Source organism: Protopterus annectens, chromosome 5.part0 (genome assembly GCF_019279795.1).
Source record: "Protopterus annectens isolate FY-2018-M chromosome 5.part0, PAN1.0, whole genome shotgun sequence".
Lineage (NCBI taxonomy): Eukaryota > Metazoa > Chordata > Ceratodontiformes > Protopteridae > Protopterus > Protopterus annectens.
The window spans coordinates 1839736438-1839763446 of record NC_056735.1 but is presented as its reverse complement, the minus strand read 5'-3'; the positions used below and the strand labels follow the sequence as shown (position 1 = coordinate 1839763446).

Genomic DNA, 27009 nt, shown 5'->3' with positions numbered 1-27009 from the left:
CTTTACTGATTGGTAGCGTCCCAAGCACCATCAACCTCGGGTGGCTCACGGGAGTATATTTCTCAGGACTGTGGATCTAAAGGAGGCCCTGTCAACTTTGTAATGAGTGATAAAGGTATGAGGTTTTGACCAAGTGGCTGCTGCGCAAATGTTATCAATAGGAAGTCTGGCAGAAAAGGCAGAGGATGTAGAAAAAGCTCTGGTTGAGTGAGCCTTAATTTTATGCTGTAAGGGCATACTGGCAGCTGAATAAGCAAAGGTGATACAATCAGATAAGCATTTAGACAGAGTTATTTTAGCCACTGACCTACCCTTCCTGGTGTCTGAAAATGAAACAAAAAGCTGGTCTGATTTCCTGAAATCTTTTGTTCTATCCCAATAAAATCTGAACTGTCTATTAACATCAAGTTTGCGCAGCATGTATTCTAAACTGTTTGAATGGTTGGGGGAAGAAAACTGGCAAATCAAAATTTTGGTTGTGATTAGTTTCAGTGCAAACTTTGGGTAAGAAAGAGGGGTTTGTTCGAAGTGAGACTGTGTCAGCATGGAATATCAAATAAGGAGGCTTGATGGATAAGGCCTGAAGCTCTGACACTCTGCGGGCAGAAGTAATAGCCACTAAAAAGATGTTTTTTCATGACAAAAATCTGAGGTCACATGAGGAAGCTGGTTCAAATGGCAGAAGAATTATGCGGGGAAAGCATAAAATTTAGATTCCATGGATTAAAGGGAGATTTCACAGGTGGTCTAATATGAAAAGTCCCTTTGAAAAAGGCTTTGGATAATTTGTGTGACATAATATTCAATCCTTCAAATCCCAGATGAAAGTTAGAAATGGCAGCAAGTTGAACACGGGCTGTTGCTGCTGCAGCTCCTTTATTGAATATCATGGTTAAGAATTCTGGAATAGAGACCATAGGGGATTGGTAAGGATCAATACTGTTTTTAGAGCCCCATATAGAACATTTTTTCCATTTGCTGAGGTACAGCTTTCTCGTAGAGGATTTATGAGAGGAAAGGAGAATTTGCTTCATCTCACTGGAAAGGTTATGGAACCTGGCTATGATGGGAATTGGAGCAACCAAGCTGTCAGCTTCAGGGACTGCAGAGTGGGATGAAGTTCCCCCGATGAGTGCGTCAGGTCTGGAACTGGGTCCAGAATCCTGGGGTCCTCCAAAAGATGAAGTCGAAGGAAGGGGAACCAAATCTGACGAAGCCAATAGGGAGCTATTAGAATGATGGTCCTTCCCAGGGCTTTGGCTTTCTGTAGTACCTTGGGTATCAATGGGATTAGTGGGAATGCGTAGAGGAGATCTGGGGCCAAAAGTGAACAAGTGCATCCCTTGGGGCTTCTCCCGGAGGGGGGAATCAGGGCGAAGTAGCTTCTGCATTTGGTGTTCATGTGACTGGCAAAAAGGTTGCAGCAAGGCTGGCCCCACCTGCGGAATATCCTGTCCACTATTTACATCTTGAGGGACCACTTATGGAGTAAAAAAAAATTGCTCTGCTCAACTTGTCTGCTATCACGTTGGATTTCCCCGGGATGTGTGTTGCAAACAGAAAGCGCTGGGTGGAAACAACCCACTGCCATACTCTGAGGGTCTCGCGACAAAGGGGGTATGATCTGGTTCCCCCTTGTTTGTTCAAATACCAAACCACTGACATGTTGTCCATCTGAATTGCAATCGTACCCAGAGGAAGAGAGTCCTGGAAGTACTGCAATGCCAAAAGTACCGCTCTCGTCTCTAGGACATCGATATGCAGATGTGTCTCTTGATCGGTCCATGTGCCTTGGGCTGTCTTTCCCTGAAAATGCCCCCCGCCCACCCTATCAGGGAAGCATCCGTGGCCACTGGAGGGGGTAGCACAAATGGGCATCCTATCGTAACATGAAGAGAGGTCAACCACCACTGAAAATCCTTTCTGCAGGAATTTGTATTCATTGCATGTCCTCCCTGTGGTCGCGTGGGTTTCCTCCGGGTGCTCTGGTTTCCTCCCACATCCCAAAGACATGCTGTAGGTGGATTGGACACTCTAAATTGGCCCTAGGTGTGAGTGCATACATGTGTGTGCCTTCTGTGGAAGGTTGGGTGCCGGGCTGCCAACTCGACACTGTAAAACTCCACTGCCAATCATGAGCGGACAGGTGATCCACTGTGGCGACCCCCTAACCGGGAAAAGCCAAAAGAAGAAGATCATGTGTGACATGGGGAGCTCTTGGTAAGACCACTGAGTGAACAGCAGCCATTGTAGTATCCACATGTTCATACGACTTAGTGGCATGGCTAGAATTGCAGCTGCCATCATGCCTAACAATTTCAGAACTTCTGATGCTGGTGCTTTGTCTTTGGATATTAGAATGCGGACATGCTGACGGAGAAGAAAGACTCTTTCTACTGGAAGTCTTAGCATGGTGGTGGTGTCCAATTCTGCACCGATAAAGACAATATGCTGAGATGGCAACAAGGCAGATTTTTCTGAGTTTATTGTAATGCCCAGCTGGTTGCAGAGTGACAGAGTGGACTGCCTGGCCTGAATGAGTTGATGCCTTGTAGTGGTGGTAAGGAGTCAATTGTCTAGGTACGGAAACACCTGGAATCCTAAATACCTCAGGTGAGCCATGACCACTGCCATGCATTTGGTCAACACTCTGGGGGCTGTGTAGTGAGACCAAAGGGCAGGGATCGAAACTGGTAATGATTGGCTCCCAGCCGGAAGCACAGATGATCCCTGGATGACCTGGCCATTTTTATGTGGTAGTACGCATCCTGGAGATCTATCGAGCACATCCAATTGTCATTCCCTAAGATGGGAAGTATCGACTGAAGTGTGACCATCTGGAATTTTTCTTTCTTCACAGATTTGTTCAGTCTGCTGAGATCCAATAATGGGTCTCCAGTCCCCTGTCTTTTTTGGAACTAAAAAGAATCTTGAGAAAGTTCTGGATCCTGTCTGGTCTGCTGGGACTGCTTGGATGACTCTTTTTCTTGGCAATGTTTGGACCTCTGCTGTTGCTTGTTTCCTGTAACTGGGTGGAATGTCCAGGATTTTTGTTGTCGGTGGAGAGGGTGTGGCAAATGGGATGAAGTATCCTCTGGAAATGATACTTTGTACCCAGCTGTCTTTTGTTATTTTGAGCCAGGCGTCTGGGTACAAAGATAAGTGATCCCCAACTGCCTCCAGAGCAGGACAGTTGGGCCTCCTTTCAGGAGCACTGGTAGGGATTCCCAAAGAAGTGATCTCTGTCGCCCTGGTTTTGCAGACCCCCTCTGCCGCAAGGGCGGCATCTTCCATTATTGCCCCCTACTCTGCCCATGGAAGGGGTTTGACCACATGTGTCCTGAAAGGCTCCTTGGGCTTTTCAGAACCACCCTCCCTTTTGACCCTTGGGGTGGGGTCTGGTAGGGGTGGAAAAACGGACTCCGACAGCAGACAGAGTCTTTCCTTCTTGCTCACACCTGGTCAAAGTTTCCTTAACTTTTGGCCTGAAAAGGGACGAGCCATCAAAGGGAATATTCACAAAGGATGACTTGAAGGGCTCCGCGAATGAGCACAAACGCATCCAGGAGTGTCTCCTAAGAGCAACTCCCGTACCCACTGCCTACTCGTTCCATCAACTGCACATGAAAAGAGACGCATGGATGAGTTCACTATGGAGTTGAGGGTAGCAAGCTGGGAGGCAACTTTGTCTGAAGCTCCTGCAGCTACTGTACCCTGAAGAGCATCTCCCAGCTCTTTAAGGAGATCTATTTGTAGTCTCGTAAAATGGGTTAAATAGTTAAGCAAACGGAGTGCAAAGTTCGCTCAACTAAACATGCGCTTCCCATATCTATCCATGATCCTGGAGTCTCTGTTAGGAGGATGGATTGACAAGGAAGTTTCAGATATTTCCTTTTTGGTGGCTACCGCCACCACCATGGCATCAACTGGCACACCTTTTGACAAGAACAATTTATCCTGGGGAGGCAGACAAACTTATTAGGCCTCCTAGGGACAGGCTCCATCGTATCTGGAGACTCCCATGCCCTTCGTGAGACCAGCTGCATAAGCTCATCGAAGGGCAGAGACTCCCAAGAGGTGGAGGGCTGAGACCCGAACGCCTTCAGGAGAAACGACTCGTCCTCAGTAGGGTTTTTGGACTGCCAGTCACCCCTCTGCCTAAGGATTTCAAGCATCTCAGCAAATGAGATATCTTCAGAGGGGGACCGTGGGGACCCTTCTGACTCATCCAGGTCAGTATCAGATGAGACTCCTGAGGGGAGTCTAGATGTTTCCTCTTACAAACTCTCTTCCTGGGAACCTCATCAATGGAAGCTTCTGGTGAGGTCCCGGAAGAGCAAGGACCACCCAATGGGGCCTCCTGAGGCTCTGGGTCTCTATGCTTGGCCAGGATCTGCGAGGCAGGAGCAGACACAGGCGCTTTAGGGGAGGAGAAAGCCAGACCTGAGGTCGAGGATGTCTTAAGAGACATAACTCTCCTCATGGCATTGAAAGCACCTCTGCTTCGATGCGAGCACCAGGACAGTGGGCTCCGAGTCAGTGGTAGGAGCAGAGCTCATCCGAGCCGAAGCCCCAAGAGGCAGAGTCAGAAATGACAAGTCGGTCCGACTATCCTCCCCGGATCTGACCAGAGAGTGTCAGCTTCTAGAGTCCTTGATGGGCACCGAGGATGTCAGAGTGAACAGAGCTGAAGACACTGGAGCAGGTGTCGGCTCTGAGGGTCCCACAATCAACAGGTCCAACTCCTCCAGCTCCAAAGGACCAGTATGGCTCAGAGGAGTAACAGTTTTAGCTGGTGTAAGAGTCTTCAGCTTCAAAGCCATTTGGGTTGGAGCCGATAAAATTGTTGCAAAGGCCGGTGCCTGTAACAGCTTCTGCACCACATGATCTACATTGAGATCAGAAAGGCTAACAGAGGACCGAGATGAATGGACCGGAGGTGGTGCTGATTGTAATAACGGACTCTTGGTAACTTCAGTTACCGGTTCCAAGAATGGAGACTGGCTCTGAAAAGAAAAGACCGTCGGTTCCGATGTCTGTGGAGCTGAAGTCAAAGATTTATTTGATTTTTATTTTTTTGTCTCAGAAGTCTTAGAAGACTTTGAGGACTTGCTGGATCCATCTTGGTTGCTCAAAGCTTCTTGGAAGGAGGGTTTCAACAAACCTCTGTTTATTAATTTCCTTTTTCTTTCTTGTAGGACTCTGGAGGAGAAGGAATGGCATAAGGAGAAGCTATCCTGTAAATGCAGCGCTCCTAGACAGTACACAAAATTGACATGGCTGTCAGTTACAGACATCTTTTGGCCACATTTAGGGCACTTTTTAAAGCCTGACTTGGAATGCTTGTCTTGGTCAGCCATTGTTATCTCAGACAGAAAATTACTGTCAACTACGAAAGAAAATCCTGAACAGTAATTATCAAACAAAAGTCCTTGAAAAATTCAGGCTAAGTCACACACACAGACTAATGCTGTTGTGTCTTTTGGCTTTAGGGGTCGCCACAGCGGCACACGCAGACTAATAATAATCTAAATATTAAAGTGACAGAAAAAGAAGTCTGTCTAAAGCACACAATATTAAAGATAAGCAGACTATACAATGAAAAAGGGATAGCTGCTATAAAAAACACACTAAGCCTTTATCTAAGTGTTTACATATACTCTAAACAGTAATTATGTAAGACAGAAAATTACTGTCAACTGCAAAAATCCTTAACAGTAATTCTTTAGAAATTTAAGGCTAAGTCACATTCACACAGCAAACAACTACCTAGATATTAAATGACTATACAGTTATTTAACTATTTAGAAGTTGTGACAAAAGGTCACTGAATAAACACACTCTAGTAATCAGAAAATTGTTAAACTAGGCCTAAAACAAGAGGCCAACTAGAAATTTAAAGCACACTAGGGGAAGGGAATACAGTACAGGTAAAAACATCAAAAAGCTATAAGAGCTTTATACAACTATCTAAAACTACCTAAAACTATCTAAATTTCAATATAAGAGAGAAACATATGAAAAAGTTTTACTGGCCCAAGCTAATACAGAACCTCCGATCTGTTGCAGTGGCAAACTAGATATGAGGTAACTCTAGGTGCATCATGGGATAGGGACTTGGCCTCGAGCTATTTGAAGAACTCGAGCTTTGCAATTGGCCGACTCGGAGTTGGGAGATCGGCTCCAAACCCATCAGTAAAGAATGAACGGCGAGATAGAACAACTTCACATCATGTACTTTTGTTAATTCTGCAACTGTGTAGTATGTTTGGCAGATTCATCCACACTATAAGAACCCAGAAGAGAAAGCTAGTATAAAATGATCATTTAACTAAAGCTGTAGACACACTAGCCTCCTTCAAAACTACCCTCTTATCAGTAACAAGAATTATCTGCATCATGGAATCTAGCTTTTACCAAAAATATGAGAACTTCAAATGAACTTTAGAAATACATAAAATAACAATAATAATAATAATAAATAAAAAAAAGGGTTTTGTAAAATAATCCTACATGAAACAAGTGGGTGACTGAGCTCAACTTCCAAACTCTTGCATTCTTTGGGTTTCATAAAATATATATACATATATGTACAAACACACACATATGTATATATTTATACATACACATATATGCACCCACACACATACATATACAGTGGATATAAAAAGTGTATACACCCCTGTTAAAATGCCAGGATTTTGTGATATAAAAAAATAGACCACAATAAATGATTTCAAAACGTTTCCCACCTTTAATGTGACCTATAACCTGTACAATTCAATTGAAAAGCAAACAAATCTGTTAGGAAAAAAATATAAAAAATAAAAAATGTACAATACGCTGGTTGCATAAGCGTGCACACCCTTAAACCAATACTTTGTTGAAGCACCTTTTGATTTAATTACAGCATTCATTCTTCTTGGGTACACACTTGCCATTAAATCCAAAGAAAGTTCAGCTGTCCTAGTAGGAATTTCCTGACATTTACTCATTTGCCTGCTACAGAAAAAGCCATGGTTCTCCTCTGACCTTCCTTCTACAATTTCCCACTCATTAAACGCCTCTCTGAATAGACATCTTCCTGTAAATGTTCAGAAAATGTAATTGTTTTTATGCATTTTTTACCTTTATTTGTTGAATTACTATACTGTCACTTTTGCTTTACTTTAACTATTCTAAACCAATTCTGCTGTAACTCCACTTGTAAAACATTTGTGAAAATCTACCATTCTACTACGTATGTACTGAAGCTTTTTCACCACTTGTTTTTTTAAACTTGTAACTTGTACCATATGGTTATTAAGTATGTACTGGAGCTTTTCTCCCCAGGCCTTTGCTGAAAAAAGGGCTTTGGCTCAGGCAAACACTCCCGGTCAACAAATGTAAAATAAATAATAAATAAATAAATAAATGGTTCACAGAGAGCTTACAAAGCATCAGAGGGATCTCATTGCTGAAAGGTATCAGTCAGGAGAAGGGTACAAAAACATTTACACAGCTTTGGATATACCACGGAACACAGTGAAGACAGTCATCAAAAAGTGGAGAAAATATGGGACAACAGTGATGTTGCAAAGAACTGGATGTACCCCCAAAATTGATGAAAAGACGAGACGAAAACAGGTCAGGGAGGTTGTCAAGAGACCTAAGGCAATACTGAAGGAGCTGCAAGAATTTCTGGCAAGTAGTGGTTGTGTACTACATGTGACAACAATCTCCTGTATTCTCCATATGTCTGGCCTATGGGGTAGGGTTGCAAGACGGAAGCCTTTTCTTACAGAGAAAACATCCAGGCCCGACTAAAATCTGCAAAACAATACATCAAGTCTCCCAAAAGCATGTGGAAAAATGTGTTATGTTCTGATAAGACCAAGGTCGAACTTTTTGGCCACAATTCCAAAAGGAATGTTTGGCACAAAAACAACACTTCGCATCACCAAAAGAACACCATCCCCGCGGTGAAGCATGGTGGTGGCAGTATCATCTTTTGGGGTTGCTTTTCTTCAGTTGGAACTGGGGCTTTAGTCAAGGTGGAGGAATTATGAACAGTTCCAAATAGTCACCTTTGGCCCAAAACCTTCAGGTATCTGTTAGAAATATGAAGATGAAGAGGAATTTCACCTTTCAACATAACAATGACCCCAAGCATACATCCAAATCAACAGCACAACAATGACCGCAAGCATACATCCAAATCAACAAAAGAATGGCTTCACCAGAAGAAAATTAAAGTTCTGGAATGGCCTACCAGAGCCCAGACCTAAATCCAATAGAAAATCTATGGGGTGAGCTGAAGAGGGCTGTGCACAAGAGATGCCCTCACAATCTGACAGATTTGGAGGTCTTTTGCAAGTAAGAGTGGGAAAATATTGCTAAGTCAAGATGTGCCATGCTGATAGACGCCTACCTAAAAAGACTGAATGTTGTAATTAAATCAAAAGGTGCTTCAACAAAGTATTAGTTTAAGGGTGTACACACTTGTGCAACCAGCTTATTGTATGTTTTTTTTTATTTTTTATATTTTTCCCCCTAACAGATTTGTTTGTTTTTCAATTGAATTGTACAGGTTATAGGTCATATTAAAGGTGGGAAAAAGTTTGAAATGATTTACTGTGGTCTCATTTTTTTATATCACAAAAACCTGGCCAGGGGTGTGTACTCTTTTATATTCACTGTATATATATATATATATATATATATATATATATATATATATATATATATATATATATCTATACACACACACACACACACACACACACACACACACACACATATATATATATATATATATATAGAGAGAGAGAGAGAGTGATACATACACACACATACATATATATATATATATATATATATATATATAACAAGCAGTTGTTTGGCAGGACAACCTATCCCCTCAACTACCAGTCTCCACAGGAGTTCCCCAAGGGTCCATTCTGGGACCCCTACTCTTCTCTATTTTCACCAATAGTCTAGCCTCAGCCACAACACATGGCACACTCATACAATACGCAGATGACGCAACCATCATCTGCACAGCCCACTCCCTACCAGAACTGCAAAAAGTCACACAGGAAGCATTTTCTTCTGTTGAAACTTGGTTATCTCTTGCCCAACTAATACTCAACCCAACCAAAACAAAATTACTAATCTTCCAACCCACCAAAAACTTACCCTAGACAGCTCACAGCAAAAGACAACACCACCATCCATCCTACGGAACGCACCAAATTACTAGGAGTAGAAACAGACAATAAACTGAACTTTGACATTCACATTTCCATGACCATTAAAAAACTGCACAAAAAACTAGGAGCATTATATAGAAATCAGCAAGTACTTACCAAAGCAGCTAAAATTTCAGTAGCAAATTCTCATCTTATCTCTACCCTACTCTATGCCTCTCCAATATTTACTAACCTTAGACAATGTGATCTAAATAAGCTTGAAACCTGCTACAACAAAATCGCCAAATTCGCCACAGGGGCTTCCTACCGTACTCACCACTGTCTTTCACTAGCAGAACTGGGCTGGCTAGAGCTCCCGCACCTCCTTCAATGGTACCAACTCACACTCACCCACAAACTAATAAACCAACCACTAAAAGTCCCATCCCTCCAGAATCTACTCCAACCCTACATAACTACGAGACCACTAAGATCCAGCCACTAAAACCTCCTACAGGTCACAAGAGCCATTAACTCTGCTGGAGAAGCATTATTCTCCTGCACTATACCCAAACTCTGGAACTCCCTCCCATCCTCAATTACCTCTGTAACTTCTTGCACCCACTTTAAATCCTTACTAAAATCACACTTCAAAACTTGCCAGATATGCCCTTGCAACCCCCCCCCCCAATACCATTCACTCCCCCCACCCACTACCTCTCTCAGCCCCCTATCAACAACCTACTCTTAGCAAGCTTGGCTACTCATGTTCCCAGCTACCTACCACATAATAATAACTTCTTGTAGCAACAACTGCTAATGGCTGTTATGTAACTCAAAAACAGTTTGTATCAATTGTTCACTGATGAATCTCAACTACTTTTTAACCATGTTTAGTATATGTCACCATATTTTAAAATTGTACTATGCTCTACAGCTGTTTTACATCTGTTTTCTTGTCTTGCGTCCTTAACTGGACTAATGTCTATATTTAAATGCTATGTTTTTTTAACTGTATAATGCAAACAATAATGTGGAGCTTTTCTCCCCGGGCCTTCGCTGAAAACGGACCTGTGTCCAGTCGGACTCTCCCGGTCCACAAATGTAAATAAATAAATAAATAAATTATATATATATATATATATATATATATATATATATATATATATATATGGTTTCACTTCATAATCTCGAAATGCTGAAATCTTGAATTTCAGCATTTCAAAACTATGAAGCCGAACCATTCACAATCCCGAATAACACAATTATGAACATACATGCACCATACACCATATAACACACACCATTCCACCCACAGCACACAAACCAAACAACCCTACACTACATATACGCAGGGGGGCAAGCCCCCTGCATCCCCCATGTGGCTTATATATACCAACTCCGAGATCGAACATAATGAAAAAAAAAAAAAAAACCTCACACCACAGCATTCTAGACTCACTCGCACACAAATACACATCACACATACACACAAACACCAACAAATCCAACACTCACACTCATATTTACACCTCCCTACTCTTACCCATACATACAAAGTACAAAAACACACACAAACACCCACTCACCTTCAATTTCAGACACCATACCAGCCATACACTTCACACAACGTACCGGAAATGCATAAGCGGATTTGAGATATTCGAATTCGCTCTTATGCACTTTCGGCATTCTACATTTTCAGCTTCATGGTCTCGGAATGCTGAAATTCAAGACTTCAGCATTTCGAGATTATGAAGTGAAACCATATATATATATATATATATATATATATATATATATATATATATATATATATATATACATACATATGCACACACACACACACATACATATTTACACACACACAAATATATATATATATATATATACATATATATGTGTGTGTGTGTGTGTGTATGTATACACACACACACACACAAACTTGAGACTTACAGACCCTTGAAGACTCTATTCACATACTCTACACAAAACAATTGCTAACTGATTAAAATGCTTTACAGGGAAAATAATGAAAGAAATGAGCATCATGTAATTATATATAAACCTCCGCAATATATTCACTGTGGACTAAGACTACACATCTCCCTTAACATCTGCTGCTCTTTCTTAATTCCAAGCACCATAACTTAACTCAGCTAGACTCAGCCCATTAGTTAATACAGTGTTTGACATCTCTGGTACTGAATCTAAAGCACTGACATCAGTCAGTCCACTCTGACAGTATTGTATCAGACTTCTCTGCATATTGCCACTTTGGTTTAACCCAGTGAACAGGCATCCATGAAGGCGCAATGATTGACTGAGGCATAGAGCCATTGTTGTTGGCCTGACATATTACTGAGAACTAAGACCAAAATGGTAGCATGCATCATTAGCCAATGCTTTTTTTCATCAATTACACTACCTTTAAGGCATGAAGTTACATTTAAACAAAGATGCAAAGTTCACTTTGTTAAGCATATTAGGATAATAGAATGCAGATCATTACTAAATGACACAAAGTATTTGTCCGCAGTAAGAAAAAGACTGAAGATATTATGGGATATTTCATTAAATTACAACATATAAGAAAAGTTAAATGAGGAGAATGAAATACTCAAAGGAACATCAACATATAAAATACATACTTGTGTCCTTTGGGTATCTTCCCTGAAGCTTCCATTTCATACATTGCCTGAAGGCGACACTTCACCAGCTCAGTTGGGCACAGAGCAAGCCCGGCAAACCAAGAGGCTACTGACCCAGATGCTGCATTCTGTAAATCACTGCAATTAAAACATAAGTTATCTGTTATCATTCATACAAATTATAATTTTATATATATATATATATATATATATATATATATATATATATATATATATTTTTTTTTAATTCAGCTATATGCTTACCAAATATCAGCTACATTTGAAGCCAGGATAAATGCTCAATTTCTCAGCCTCAATCTCTAGTTGTTTTAGAAGCAGCAAAAGGATGAATCATGTTGGGAGGGATCAAAGGGTGTTAATAACATTACGTATAGCAAATGAAAAGCAATGTAAATCTTGCCTTCCCACTACCGCATACTTAAACACCAGAGAAGGTGTAGCTGTGAGAAGCACAAAACCATAACAGCATACTTTGAAAATGAATGTCTTGAAGTAGTTTCCAGTAGGGTGGTTGCTTCCCTTAACAAGATGTAGTACCCATCTTACAATGCTGGAATTAGCGGTTGTGCATCTTGAAATAAAGCTAACTCCTCCATACTCTATTTTGAATTCTTCTCCAATACATAAATTACATTAGTATTCAAGTCAGTATAATTATTAAAAACTAAAGTCAACATAAAGGAAGCATTCCATTGTGGATGGCAGAATATTAGCATTGCTACATGAATGCCCAGCTTCTGGAACCTTGTAGTTATACTACATTCCTCAAGAAAACATAGGTCATTGAATCTGCTGAGTCTTATCAGTAGGTGGGAAATGATAGTTATATACTTACCGTAACATTTGATTTTAAATAATCCCATGTCCTAACACTTCAACCACAGGACTGTCAGCTTCAGACAACAGTCTCAGCACCTTTAAAACTGCCAAGTAAACTCCTTTAGTCCCATAATAGCCTTTCTCCTCCAATACAAGACTACACTAAGGAACCACTGCATCCTACTACCATTTTATACATGAATGGTCAGATCTAGCTGTCCTCTCTGCAGAAGAACTATGAAGGAAGGGGAAAAGAAGGGTTGATTTTTGAAGCGGATGGATGCAATCATGAAGATCTAACATGACAAGTACATTGCTTTTGTATTTTACATAATGCACTGTGTCCTTTTTACCCATACAGCACAACCCCTAGCATAACCCTCTTGGGTGGCATCAAAATGTCAATATGGTAGCTCCAAAGACAGACCTGGACAAAGGAAGTCTCATCCAGCGTATAGGATCTTGCAAAAGTAAGCAGTGAAGCCTATGCAGCAGCAGCCAAGATATCATCCACTGCAGCATTCCTGAAAAAGAATTCACTATCACTACAGTGAAATGTGCTTTGGGTTTATTAAGTAACGATTTGCTGTATTATCTTTAACCAACAGAATGCATTTCCCACTCAGTTGTAAGCAAGAGAAACGTTCAGCTGTGTCCTGCTTACTGTAACTGTAGATGTTTGAGTAGATCAGTGTTGCAGTACTGATTCTTGGGTCTTCCTGCCATGCAGGATCCTGAGACTAGCTCAATTTACAGACTCTTTGCAACATCCCTAGCTAACGGACATCTGCAGTCTGATATCTAGACGTCAGGGTAAAAGAAAGGCAACCGCTGGTGCCATTTCCAGGTCTTTTTACGCAAGTCATCAAGTAGCCTGATACCTGAGGACAGCTCGACTTCCCCAGTTGTCTGAATCGGAGTGAGGAGGAGGAGGAAGATCATAGGAGGCAGAGATGGGAAAAATGGAGAAAAGAGGACAATCTGCAGAGAACTCCTCTATCCCTTGCACCCAGCAAGTGGAAGAAAAGTGGTCAATAAATACAGGGGTTGGAAGTATGCACTATAACACTGATCTACTTGAATATCTGCAATTACAGTAAGTGGGACACAAATGTACTATGCTCTTCATAGTCAATGTTGCAGTACTGATTCTTGGGAGGACTCCCAAAGCCAACAGTTGAGTGGTAAGTCATCTGTATGATCCTAGGAAATAAGGTTTTGCTGGATGGCAGTAACAAAACCTGCTCTAACCCTGGAGACATTGCCTAGATTATAGTGTTTTGTCTGTGCACTGGCTGCCTCTAGGATGGCCTGGGTAGGGACTCCTTTGAGGAAAGAAGTGGTAGTGCCTCCATGTCTGATGGAGTGGGCTTTAATATGCCCAGGCAGAGTTTTTCCATGGTGGAAGTAACAGAACTTAATCCAACTGGCTTTCCATAAGGAACTAGTTTGTTTGGAGACAGGTCTGTCCTGTTTATCTTGCTCTGCTCTAATACTTTTTTTGTCCTGTCTAGAAAGTACATGATCTGCCTGTGCACATCCAGTGAATGAAGGACTTTCCCTGCCCTGTTCTGTGGATTTGGGAAGAAGACTGGCAGGTGGACAATCTTGGTTTAGGGTAAGTTCTGAAATCAGCTCAGGCAAAAAAGATGGGTTTGTTCTAAGGGTTACCCTATTCCTATTGGATGGTGCAGTAGTGCAGTGGTAGCGTTGTCACCTAACAGCAACAGGTTCTCCGGTTTGATTCTCGGCTGGGGTGCCTTCTGTCTGGAGTCTGCATGTCCTCCCTGCGTTCGTGTGGGTTTCATACGGTTGCTCTGGTTTCCTCCCACTTTACAAAGATATGCATCTGGAGTGTTTCTCCCCAGGCCTACGCTGAAAACTGGCTTTGTTCCATGTCGGACTTTCCCAGTTAACAAATGTAAAATAAAATAAAATAAAAATAAATAAATTCCTGTGAATAAGGGTTGCCACCTTCCTTTGTGGCTAAAACCGAAGTAAAGCCACACCCCTCATGTCACCAGTAACTGCGCCCACCCCTCTCCGGCTCACATTCCGCCCATTTTGTGACTTTGCGATGACATCACTCGGTGGGGAACGCCCTCTTTTTTCATTCCTGTTGCCTGCTTTCGACTGATTTACTATGCTTTTCTGTAAAAAAAGCATACTAAATCAGCCGATTTACAAACTCCGATGGTCTGTTTCCTTTTTGAAACAGAATAATGGAGTTTGTACAGTGTTTTCCGGACTACTGGAGAATCAGTTTGATTTCCGGACAGTCCAGAAGAAAAACGGAGGGGTGGCAAACCTACCTGTGAAAGTCAGTGAAAGACTCTTTGCACACGAGGCCTTGTAGCTCTCAGATTCTCCTTGTTAATGTGATAAGGAAAGTGGTCTTCCAAGTCAGCATTTTTAAAGAGATAGTGGCAGCAGGTTCAAAGTGGGAAGGAGAGTTTCTCTAGCACATAATTTAGATCCTAGGAAAGAATAAGGTTCCTTCTGGGGGGTCTCAAGTGAATTACTCCTTTTAGGAAAAGCTTCACGTAGTGATGTCAGAAAATAGGTGGAGCACTGTGCAGGCAAAGCTGAGATGGCTGATGCATGTACTTTAATGCCGGAGTAGGAAAAAGTCCTTGTTTAAGCAGGCCAGAAAGGTTCTCCAAGAAAGACTGAGATGAAGACTGCCTGAGAAGGATTGGAGTTCTTGTGACACAAGATGGAAAATCTTTTCCATTTTACCAGACATGATTTGCTGGTACTGGGTTCCCTTGCCTCCTTTAGAATGGAAAGCATATCCCTAGGAGAGGAGATATTCCTTGGTGTCAAAAACCCATCTTCCAAGGTGTTAACCTGAATGTGGCTAGGATAGAATGGAATACAGATCCCTTGGCTTGACAGAGGAGATCTGCTTCCTGTGCTAGGGTGCAGAATATTTGCTCACCAAGGGTCAAGAGAAAAGAGAACTAGTGTTGTCTCCATTAGAAGGGGGCCACTAAGATCGGATCATGCTGAGTCTGTCTGCCCTGACTTATCAGTACCTTGGGGATCAGAGGCAAAGGTGGGAATGCATACAGCAACAAGTTTGTCCATGTGAAAGAGAAGGCACCTATTTTCCAAGTTCCTTCTGGAGCAGTACTTTTGTAGTGGTCTGTTCTGGTGAGAGATGAACAGGTCTAGTTAGGGACCTCCCGCAACTGTAAAGCTATGTCCAGGAAAACCTCTTTTCAGCATCCACTCATTGGGGTCTAGAAGATCCCTACTGAGAGACTCTGCCACAGTATTTCCTGTTGTTTTGGTGGTTTTGGAATGCCGAAGAATGGTGGGATTTCCCTGAACTGGATATAGCATCCCTTTTTACGATGCTGAGGACCTACTGATCCCTGGTGATGACTTGCCACAGATTTTGAAAGAATATCCTCCAGTAGTTGTGTGGGAGGCTGGTGTTAAAGTCATTGTTGGTCCCTGTGCTGGGTAGCCATTGTGGAGCTCCTGATCTGGATGCCATTTCCTGAACTGTCTTAGTCTCTTGCCATGGGGAAGCCTCGCCTTGTCCTGTCTGAGGGAGAAAGGACAATGTTTTCACGGGTAATTCCTAATTTAGCTTGGTGTCAAAGACAGATAACATTCCTTCACAGTTTTTATTTGCCTTCCTTTGTTATCCAGTTTCTCAAAAACCTGTTCAGTTGGAGGTCTGAAAAGGAATTATTTGTCTAATGGAGCATCCAATAGTTCATTTTTTACCTGATCAGACAGGGGCTGGGTCCTGAGCCATGCATGTCCACAGATGACCAGCTGCTCTGCATGATGCATATAAAGGTATCACAACCACACTTTAGGGAGTATCTGGAGACTTGTAAAGCTTCTCTTGCTTTCTCCTGAACTTACTTTGATAAGGTTCTATCCACAATAGAGTCAACTTTAGCTAGGGTTTTGTCCCAGAGAGATTCAAGGTACCCTAGCATATGGAACTGGCAATTCATTGCTTGAACTGCAAACATGGCAGAGGTACAATCTATCTAGTCAATTGGCTCCTTAAGTACACAGTTTGTGGATTAGGTAGAGACTACTAAGGAATCAGCCTTGGGATTTGTGCAAAGGTGCTTAAGAAATTTAAGCACTTTGTAAAACTTGTCCAGTTTCCTAGGTGCAGGTGGCAAAGAATCAGGATGTAAAGCAATGTTTTCAAAGGCATCATCCAGTGCGATATGTACAGAAGGGATAGTCGGTGGCCTAAGATAAGGCAAAGGTAGTCTCCTTCATTCTATGAAGGAACCCTGAAAGAAAGGTCCTGGGGGGGGGGGGGGGTAGGCAGAAGAGGGGGTGTCAGAGTCTGAATTTGGATAAGTTTGCAGTGGTAGGTGCTCAAACTAGGACAACTCCTCTTCATCTTCTCAGCCTTTGCAATCTGAATAGTCTTTAAAGGCCACCGTCTTGCTCTGTTTTGGATGGGGAGGCTTCAGTAGCAGAAATGTTGTAGGGCTCCCTGTATTTTCAAAAATCATGAATTCCTGTGTTATTTTTAGGAAATCTTAGGCTTCAGTCTGAGAAGTGGTTGAAAGCAGAGGCGAAGTGAAATGGTTCACTGTGGTTTAGATGTCCATTTAGAAGGAATGACCACAGGTTATGGTCATCCGATCATGTCTTTGGCTAAACTTTTGGTAGCTGAGGTAGACAAGGATCGTCTCCCTTGGAACCCACCACCCGAACGTTGAAGCTGAGGTCTGTTGAGCAACCTCAGACCCGAAAGACATTTGTATTGTGGCAACAGTGGTAGGTAGGCCAAAAACCATGGTAGTCTCCTGAGGGGTCATTGTAAGAGGGTTCAGGCCTAGGAGTCATCAGACCAGGGGGCTCAGAAGAGACTCACCTGGGTCGGTCGACTTGGGGACTAGACCCACAGGTTTATCGGAAATGTCAGAGTCCTTGATTTTCATATTTCCACTTCTTCAGAATGCCGCTAGCAGAAGTTGGTGTTTGTGAAGACCTAGAAGTAGCAGTGGGTTGTGATGCCACCAGAGAAACCAAAGACGAGGATTCCACATAGGTGGCTAATACCTAGGCCCTACGTTTGAAAATTCCACATGGAATTTTGCACAGTCGGGACAATTGCAGAAACCATGCTGAGGTCCCAAGCAGAACAAACAAAACATGTGAAAATCTTTATGCTGGATTTGCTTCCCACACTTCAAGCAATTACTGACTTTAAATATTAAACTTATAGAAGAAAATCCCCAATGTGGTACTTGCTGACTGAAAGAAGGAGACACTCCAAAAAAACAAGAGATGGACTGCAAATGTTTTTAACACATGTGAAGCGCATCTGACTTCGCAGCTAGAAAGAACTAAAGATGGCACCAACAGACATCCTTATCACTCGGACGTCTAAGTCAGTGTTCACACGTCCATTGGCTACAGATGCTGAAAAGACTCTGGAAACTGGACTGGTCACAGGCTTCTACATGACAGGAAGACCCAAGAATCAGTACCGCAACACTGACTATGAAGAACAAAGAAGTGATCATCCTTCCTAATATCCTTTGTTCTGTCTAGAAAAAAATGTGATTGACTAAGATCATCTAAATACTGTTATAAACAATATCCTTTATATCAGAATGCTGCAAAAGGAAAACTAAGATTTATGTTCTGTCAGAGATTAGTTTTTAATACTTAATAAATAATGCTGCTACCTCTGTCATGAAGTCTGGATTGGTGTGCAATGAAATTCTGTCTTCATGGAAAGTGACATATGGTGGTCTAGAAGATACAGCTTGGAGTTCTGAAACTGGTCACAAAGAAAAGTGTTATCCATAATATAAAACACAGATCTGATTTAGCAGCAGATTCAAAATGAGGTTTTCAAAACAAGTTTAGGCCTCAGGCTGGAGTGGGGTCTCTAAGGGGGAGTCCCTACAGAAAGGCATCTCTGAAAAAAAGCATAACAAACCTTTAGAGATGCTAGGGAAGAAGAATTCATTTCTTGGTGAAAATATGAAGTGGAAGCTAAGTTCTTTGTTCATAAAAATAACTAGATCTGGGAACAAAGATATTAGCCAAGCACTGTAACATCACGGAGATGGGAGATGAATACCAGTCTACTTGTTGGTTAATTGCTTAAATACCAAATTCTGTTTTGACAGATTTTTCAAGTAGTTATTTTTTCAGAGTCTGTGAAGATTTGGACCATTTGAATAGGGTAAAATGGATTCATGACCATTAGCAGAAGCGGAAAAATATGTAGTTCGATTCGGACAATGATGGTCTGTGTGAGGTTTCCTGGATGGGTAAGACAAAAGACCTATGAAAGGTCTGAGAGGGATGAGGCTTCTAACAGATGGGGCCAAATCAGGGTGAACCAAATCTGCGTAAGCCAAAAGAGGGCTGTAAGAATGAGCCTGGTCTTCCTCTAGTTTACTTTCTGCAGAAATTTCATAATTAGGGAAAATGGAAGGGAAACAAAGACTCATAAGCCATGTCTGCACCATAATGTCCCTGAGATGTCTGCCACCTCTGGGGAAGGGTGGTAAGGGAAAAGTAACTGCCACATGTGGTGTTGGTTGGAGAGCCAACAAGGTTGCAACAAAGCTTCTTCCAGTGGCAAAAGATTGTGTTTGTCACTTACTGACCGAGGGAACCACTTGTAGAGTATCAGTAAGCAGTGGCTGAGCATGTTTGGTAGTTAAATGGCCTGACTGGGGATGTGTATTGCTATGAAAAAGCAGAAAAATGACATGACTCACTCTCATATCTCTAGTGGCTTTCAATAGGAAGGGCAACAGCGAGTACCATCCTGCTTGTTGATGCAGGAAGCCACTACCATATTGTCGGAGTGAATGGCAAATACACCATAAGGAAGGAGCGTCTACAAGTCCTGCAATGCAAAATGGTTCACCCTCAGTTCCCACATACTGATAAACAATGAGGCATCTTGTCATGAATAAGTCACTTGGACTATCTGCCCCTCCCCCACCCCAAGGCATAAGTGTTTGTTGAGACTGTCACTATGGAGAGGGATGGACAGCCCTGAACAAGTCTACACTGATGTAGCCACCACTGAAGATGGGGACAAGATTTGGATGTCTGTATCACTGTGGGCATGGGGTCTGAATTTAGATTCCACTGGACCCCGACTGCCCACTGAAGAACCTGCATGTGATACTCTATGTAGGATAAATATTCTACCCACCATCAGTCCTAGCACTTTCAGGTACAATAATGCTGTCACTTGGGGGAGTGTCAGAAGACTTGCACTGTTCAGCACAGTACTAGCTCCATCTGAAAGAAAGCTTGCTTGATAGGTCCTCTTGTCCAAGCGGCATCATTCATATAAAAGTCTGTGCCTGCAAAGGCTCTAAATGGAACTTTGCAATGTTCACCAAAATTCCCAAGAAAGGAACAAAAGAAGCGATAAATAGCTTGTGTGATTGGATCCTAGCATCTTCAACAAAGTAGTCAGTCATCCAGACAGCAGAAGACCTTGGTTACCCCACCTGGGTTGCCCTGGCTTTTGTTGCAAGTACTTGGTAATCTTAAACATCTAATCTTCTTTTTTGCAAGCAGGATAGGCTGCATTATAATAATCCAGAATATGCTTTCTTTTTTCTTGCATAAAGAGTTATATAACTGAGATACAGTATCAGCCTGATGTCCTTTGCCATTTTGGAGGTTAAAATGAATACAGAGTAAGCTCTGGAGTCTCTCTGGTCTGGTGGGTCCTCCTGTGTTGCACTTTTCTCTAACAGGCTTGCTACCTCCTTTTGATGGGGGTGGGAGGTCTGGGAGTAGTACAGAGTCAGACTTTGTAGGAAGAAATGATATTATGTAGCTTCTGGATACAATCTCCCTAATTCACTTGTCTTATGAGACAGCCTACTATGCTGGAAGATGGAGGAAGATATGACCCTTGACTACATCCAGGAGGAGACAGACCAGTCTTCACAGGATTTTGTAGTTGGCCACCTGATGGCACACTATGGAAACCTGCATTCTGTGGACCACCTCTGCATCTGGGGTAGCATCCACACTGACACCCATCACATCTGTGTTGGCTTTTATCAGAACACTGTTGCTTGAACTGGGGCTGTTGGGCTTAACTGATACAGAAGTTCCTCTCACTATCTTCACCCCAAAAGAAGTAAGCATCTTCCCTTCTTGCTCACTTTCCTGAAGATCTTCTTTAACCTAAGGCCCAAATAATGATGAGCTGTTATACTGAGCACTATGAAATGATGTCTTAAAGTTTCCACAAAGGAACAGTGACAAAGCCAGTGTACTGTCTCATGGTAGTGCCTGATCTGGCGGCATGTGCTGTTCAATCTTCAACATTGTGTTAAAGCCGCATCCAGAGCAAGGGAACAAGATTCAGAGTTGAAAGCTGCAATTCAACCTGGTCAATGTTTCTAATGTTTATTCCAGTGGGTCATACTGAAACCTCACAATGTGTGTCAAGTAACTGACAGCTCTAATCTTGAAGGTAGCTGATGCATAAACATGCTTCTCAAAGAGCTCCGCTATCTGAGACTTTGTCAGAGATATGGACCACTAGGCTCTTTTATGCTTTTTTTTTGAGGCCTGGAGCTACCACAATAGAATCGGTCAAGGGCACTTTCTCCAATACTGCTAGTCTCTAGTAGGCGGGAGGATTGTGTCCGGCCTTCTTGGTATAAGTTCTACCACACTGGGCTCTTGACAAATCCCTCTGCAAGACCAACAAAAAACATATAGTTTACAGGGGAAACCACTCAAGAAGCTGAAAGGGGAAAATAGAAAGCCACCTATAATATTTTCTCCTCAGGGGAGACCAGGTCACTGGGCAAGAACTCCTTAACACACCAGCACAAGGATCTTTCCCAACCTGGGATCATCAGAAAGAGATATGGAGGTGACCACTCTCTCATCTAAATCTATATCTAGGGTGGATTCCAGGGGGACATTCAAATGCAAATGCTTCATCGTGTACCTTCTTTCCCGCAACAGAATCAGACAGGCATCATCCAAATGGGAGAAAACAAATCTAAGCTAGATACTATCCCTAAAAGGCTTTTTGTCCCTCTGCCTCTGTTTGGGAAGAAAATGATGGGGCCAAAGTGTCAAATGTATGGTTGCTGCTGGGAAGGGCAAACATCACTGTAGACTCCTCTATGGTGCCCTCCAAGTCTAATGATTGGCTTTCCACTGACTCCAATCGAGAGACTGCATTGAAAGAGTCTCTGTCTTCAATGGCATAGCACCCTTGATCGAGGACAATAGTAGTAGTAGTAGTAAGGAAGGATTCAGCACTAGGGGCACAAAGGTCATTATACTAGATTAACAAAAAGGCACAAAGATTGCTGGTATCAATACTGGAGGCAATTTGGGTCCTAGAGACTGTCAGCACCATCAGAATTAATGCTGATGTCACCAACACACATAAAGTAGTCAGTGCCAACACAATACGTGGTATTGGTGCTAACCTAAGACTTAGAGGTTGAAACACTGGCTACATAAAACATGGTACTGGAATATAGCTATGAGAAGGAGCAGGTGAAGTGGAGGAAAAGGGGCTAAGCCTTTGCCACCCTCGACATGGAGAGGGAGACAGGATACCCATTTCTGAGTTTTAATCAGCACTCCTGTCATCTTTTTTCCAGTCAACTTGTACAGACAGGCTGCACACATGTCATCAACAGAGGAATTCCTGAAAAAGGCTAAAGAATTAACACATCTTTTGTGGAATGGGCCTTTGGTATGCTAGTCAGCGTTTTGTTGTATTTAGTGCAGCAAAAGGTAATTAAAAAGTGACATTGCACACTTTTTGGTCTATTCCATGAGAAGCAAAATATATAAAAAGTTGGCCATTCTGCTAAGCATCTTTGGTTCTATGCAGATAAAATCTAAGCTGGCTATGAATTTCAAGACAATGCACCTTTTATTCTATACTTGAGAATGTGGGAAGAAGACTGGTAGACTGATTGTTTATCTCATAAGTTTACTTGTGACATAAATGTAGCATTAGCAAGTAGACAAACCCTGGGCTTATGAAAGACAAAATTAGGGGACTGAGATAAGATTTGTATTTCAGGGACCCTTCTAGCAGGAGTAATAGCTACTAAAATAATGTTTTCCAAGCCATGAATTTAAGATCTCCACTGGCTGTACTCAGAGTTAGTTTTTCTACAATAAAGTTTAGATCCAAGGAAGGAACGGATTCTCTGAAGATTGGGCTCAATAAGAAAGTTCCTATTAATGTTTTGCAGACTTTCACTGATGCTACAGAAGCAGAGTTTAGACCTTGACAAAGTTACATATTGCTGCCAAATGAACAGCTAAGGCTGAATAACTATAACCATTAACAAAGATATCTCCTCGCAGCTGAAGCTAATACAGTTGTGTAAGTAAACTTAGCGTAACAGTAGATATTCTACTAGATCACTGTTGCAGTAGCTTAAATTGTAGGAATTATATCGTGTTAAGGATATGACCACCGGCCAGCTTTCAAAGCTTCATGACACCTTCCATGCACCCTAAGTGTTGTGGGGCTCAAGAAAAGATGCAGCCTTAAAATGCAATTGTTAGGAAAGGAAAACTTAAACATATGCACATAAGTAAATGTATAAAGGGTTACATTAATACACACCCTGGCAAACCATCAAAGACAGACAGGAAATTGAAAGCAGATGGCTACTGAAAGAGTAATTTATTACAGCATCTACTTTTATGGCAAGTTTACTTCACACACCTGTTCAACATTAGACCACTGTTGCAATAGCCTACATTTATGGGTAGATTACCGAAATTAAGGATTATCAGGGTGGGGGTGAAAATATTACTCTCGAGCTCTCTGATGAATGCTTCTGTGATGTCTCTAAACAATTTTTTGTAGCCACTATCTCTGTTTGGCAGAGATTGAAGGATGACACTAAAAATGGGCTGATGCCTCTGCCTTGGAATAAGGTATTGCATTTCTAAAGATATTTGGATGTTTACTATTCATTTTCTAAAAGTTAGCTGTACATTAAGAATTTTATAGGCAGTGTTCTTTTCTTGTAACAAAAATTTAACAAATAGCCCACACTACAGATCCTAAAAGATAACTCCTTGCAGCTTATAAACAGATATCCCTTATCTGCATGTAGTTCTGAGAAATTTTGCAGAAATTTCAGGTTACAACATTAAAGTTCACAAAACGAAACTGTTGGGAATAAGCTATGTTCTGAATATAGAATTAAAAAATGAAGTTATGTACTCATCATAACGTTCCATCTGAGTAGGTAACTTCATTTGTCAGCAACCTGTGGGTTACGGATCCGAGCCGGCAGCATACCAAGCTAAAGATCCGAGCTCCAAGCTCCACCCCCTTACCCATACTATCCTGCAACCTCCTTCCAATCCTCAGATCGTGTTTGCCACCTGCACAAACAACAAAACAAACTAACAACCTGAGAACAACCTGACTCAGAGACAAACAAAACTCGAGCATCCAAACCTCGAGTTCAGCTAAATAACTATTCAGGTTAGGGGGAAGGAGGGGGGGGGTGCTGACAAATGAAGTTACCTACTCAGATGGAACATTATGGCGAGTACATAACTTCTTTATCTGAAGTAGTTAACTTCATTTGATCAGCAACCTGTGGGACAGAGTCCCCAGCTACCCAAAATCTTGGGAGGTCCTCAAGGTAGAATATTCAGGAGCACTCCAGAGCCAAAAGCAGCCCTTCCTCCAGGCACCAAATCTAGCTTATAATGAGAAATAAAGGTGTGAGAGGACACCCAGGTAGCCGCCGAACAAATGTTATCCAGGGAAACTCTAGACCAGAATGCAGCAGACGTTGCCATAGAACACGTAGAATGAGCACGAACTCCCATTGGTTCTGGCAAGCCAGATTCTCTATATGCTAAGAGAATACAACACGAAATCCATCTGGCAAGAGTTACTTTAGAAATCGGTTTCCCTAGAAAGGGTTTTGCAAAGGAGACGAAAAGTTGGTCAGATTTACAAAAGACAGCCATCCTGATGTAAATAAAAACGTAACTGTCTGTGAACATCCAGTAAATGAAGTTTGTACTCCCCCTTGTTCTGGTAATTGGGGAAACAAACTGGCAAATTAATGGATTGATTAATGTTTGTCTCGGAAGCCACTTTGGGAAGAAAGGAGGGATTAGTCCTGAGAGATACCCTGTTCTTGTGAAAAACAAGATATGGAGGTTTGATAGAAAGCGCCTGAAGCTCCGACACTCTCCTGGCTGAGGTAATGGCTACCAAAAGGACAAGAACTTCAGATCAACGGAAGCTGCAGGTTCAAACGGAGGCGATACTAACGCCTGAAGAACTAAGGTCAGGTGCCACGGTGGGGATGAATTTCTGATAGGAGGTCTCAACAGAAAGGTACCTGTTAGAAAGGCCTTACAAATTCTGGTAGCAGCAAGAGAACCAAAGTTGTCCCCAATATGAAAATGGAGAATAGCAGCCAGCTGAACCTTTACAGTAGATGAACTGGCCTCCTGCTGAAAAATATGAGACAAGAATTCTAGAACCGCTGGAATAGGAGCAGTAAAAGGATCCAAGTTCTTATGTGAAGCCCAAATGGAAAAACATTTCCATTTACTATTGAAAATCTTCTTGGTAGAGAGCTTATGTGCCGCCACCAGAATGGACTTGACTAGGGAAGAGATACAGGGAGTGCTGGCAGTTAAGGGAACTGGATCAGCCAAGCTGCGAGCTTGAGCTCGTCCAGATTCGGAGGGGTCATTCCCGAGGGGTGAGAGATCAGATCCGGAATGGGATCCAAGATCCAGAGTGGAGCTATGAGATGAGACCGTACACAGGGGAACCAGACTTGATGAGGCCAGAACGGGTCTATAAGGATAATCTTGCTCCCCAACCGACGAGCTTTCTGCAAAAATGTTGTCATCAGCGGAAGTGGTGGATACGCATAAAGAAGACCAGGCGGCCAAGCATGCACTAGAGCGTCTCTGGGGGCTTCCCCTAATGGAGGAATTAGAGCAAAAAACTCACTGCACTTCGCGTTGGAAGGCGATGTGAAGAGATTGCAGCAAGGCTGACCCCACTTGAGGAAGATCTGTTCTGCTACAGAAGAGTTCAGAGACCACTCGTAAGGGGAGAGAATAGTTCTGCTCAATTTGTCCGCCAGAATGTTGGACCCACCCAGAATGTGCGTCGCTAACAGGAACCGGTTGGTGGAGATCGCCCATTCCCAAACTCTCATGGCCTCCCGGCAAAGAGGGTAGGACCTGGTTCCCCCCTGTTTTTTGATACACCAGACCACTGACATATTGTCTGACTGGATCGCAATAGTCCCCGGAGGTAGGAAGGCATGAAGGGCCTGCAACGCTAAAAGGACCGCCCTCATCTCCAGTACATTTATATGCAGAACGGTCTCTGTATGAGTCCATGTGCCTTGGACAGTCCTGCCCGCACAATGCCCCCCCCACCCTCGGCGGGATGCGTCCGTAGTCACTGTGGCCTGGGGTAGGGGCATAACAAACGGTCGTCCTCCCCGAAGGTCTCGGGACTGGAGCCACCACATGAGGAAGTTCCTGCAAACCCTGCTGAGGGGGATCGGCAAGTTTAGTGGATGATGTAGAATGGACCACTGGACTTGCAAAGTCCACTGTAAAGCCCTCATGTGCAGGCGAGCGTAAGGGATCAAATTGATCGCTGCCGCCATGGACCCCAAAGCTCTCAGGACTAACTCTGCTGGGGGAGCAGGAGACTAAAGAAGAGCTAGTACATGTAGATCCATGCTGTGAAGTCTGTCTGGCATTAGGAAAGCCTTGACCTGAAGGGAATCTATCCTGGCCCCTATAAAATCTATAACCTGAACAGTTTGAAAGAATGACTTCTTGACATTTATAGTGATCCCCAACTGGGGTGATAAACGGAGGAATAAGTCCCTGGCTAGAGAGAGTAGATGCCTGGTGGGGGCGGTGAGGAGCCAGTTGTCTAGGTACGGGAAGACCTGTATGCCCTGGAGCCTCAGGTGGGCTGCTACAACTGCCATGACCTTGGTGAACACCCTGGGGGCTGTGGTGAGACCGAAGGGTAGGACACTGAACTGGTAATAACTGGCCCCTAGCCGAAAGCGGAGAAACCTCCTGGACCATCTGTCCATGAGTATATGGTAGTACGCATCCTTGAGGTCTATGGAGCACATCCAGTCCTCCTCCTGGCAAGAGGGGCAGGATGGATTGGAGCATAACCATCCGGAATTTCTCCTTGGCAATGAAAAGGTTCATTGTTGACAGGTCGAGAATCGGCCTTAAGTCCCCCATCTTTTTTGGCACCAAAAAGAACCTGGAGTAGATGCCTAATATGGACTGGTCTGGGGGCACATGCTGGATGGCTCTTTTTT

The 27009-nt window shown here is 42.7% G+C and overlaps 1 protein-coding gene across 2 annotated transcripts in view; it reads right to left on the bottom strand.

The window, feature by feature from the left end:
• SLC25A15 (solute carrier family 25 member 15) overlaps nt 1-27009 on the bottom strand; it is a 423035-nt gene that overhangs the window by 170942 nt on the left and 225084 nt on the right. For both annotated transcript variants that reach the window (XM_044071660.1, XM_044071659.1), the window contains exon 4: nt 11822-11959. In XM_044071660.1, coding sequence (XP_043927595.1) covers nt 11822-11959 — 138 coding nt within the window. The remainder of the gene's footprint in view (nt 1-11821; nt 11960-27009) is intronic.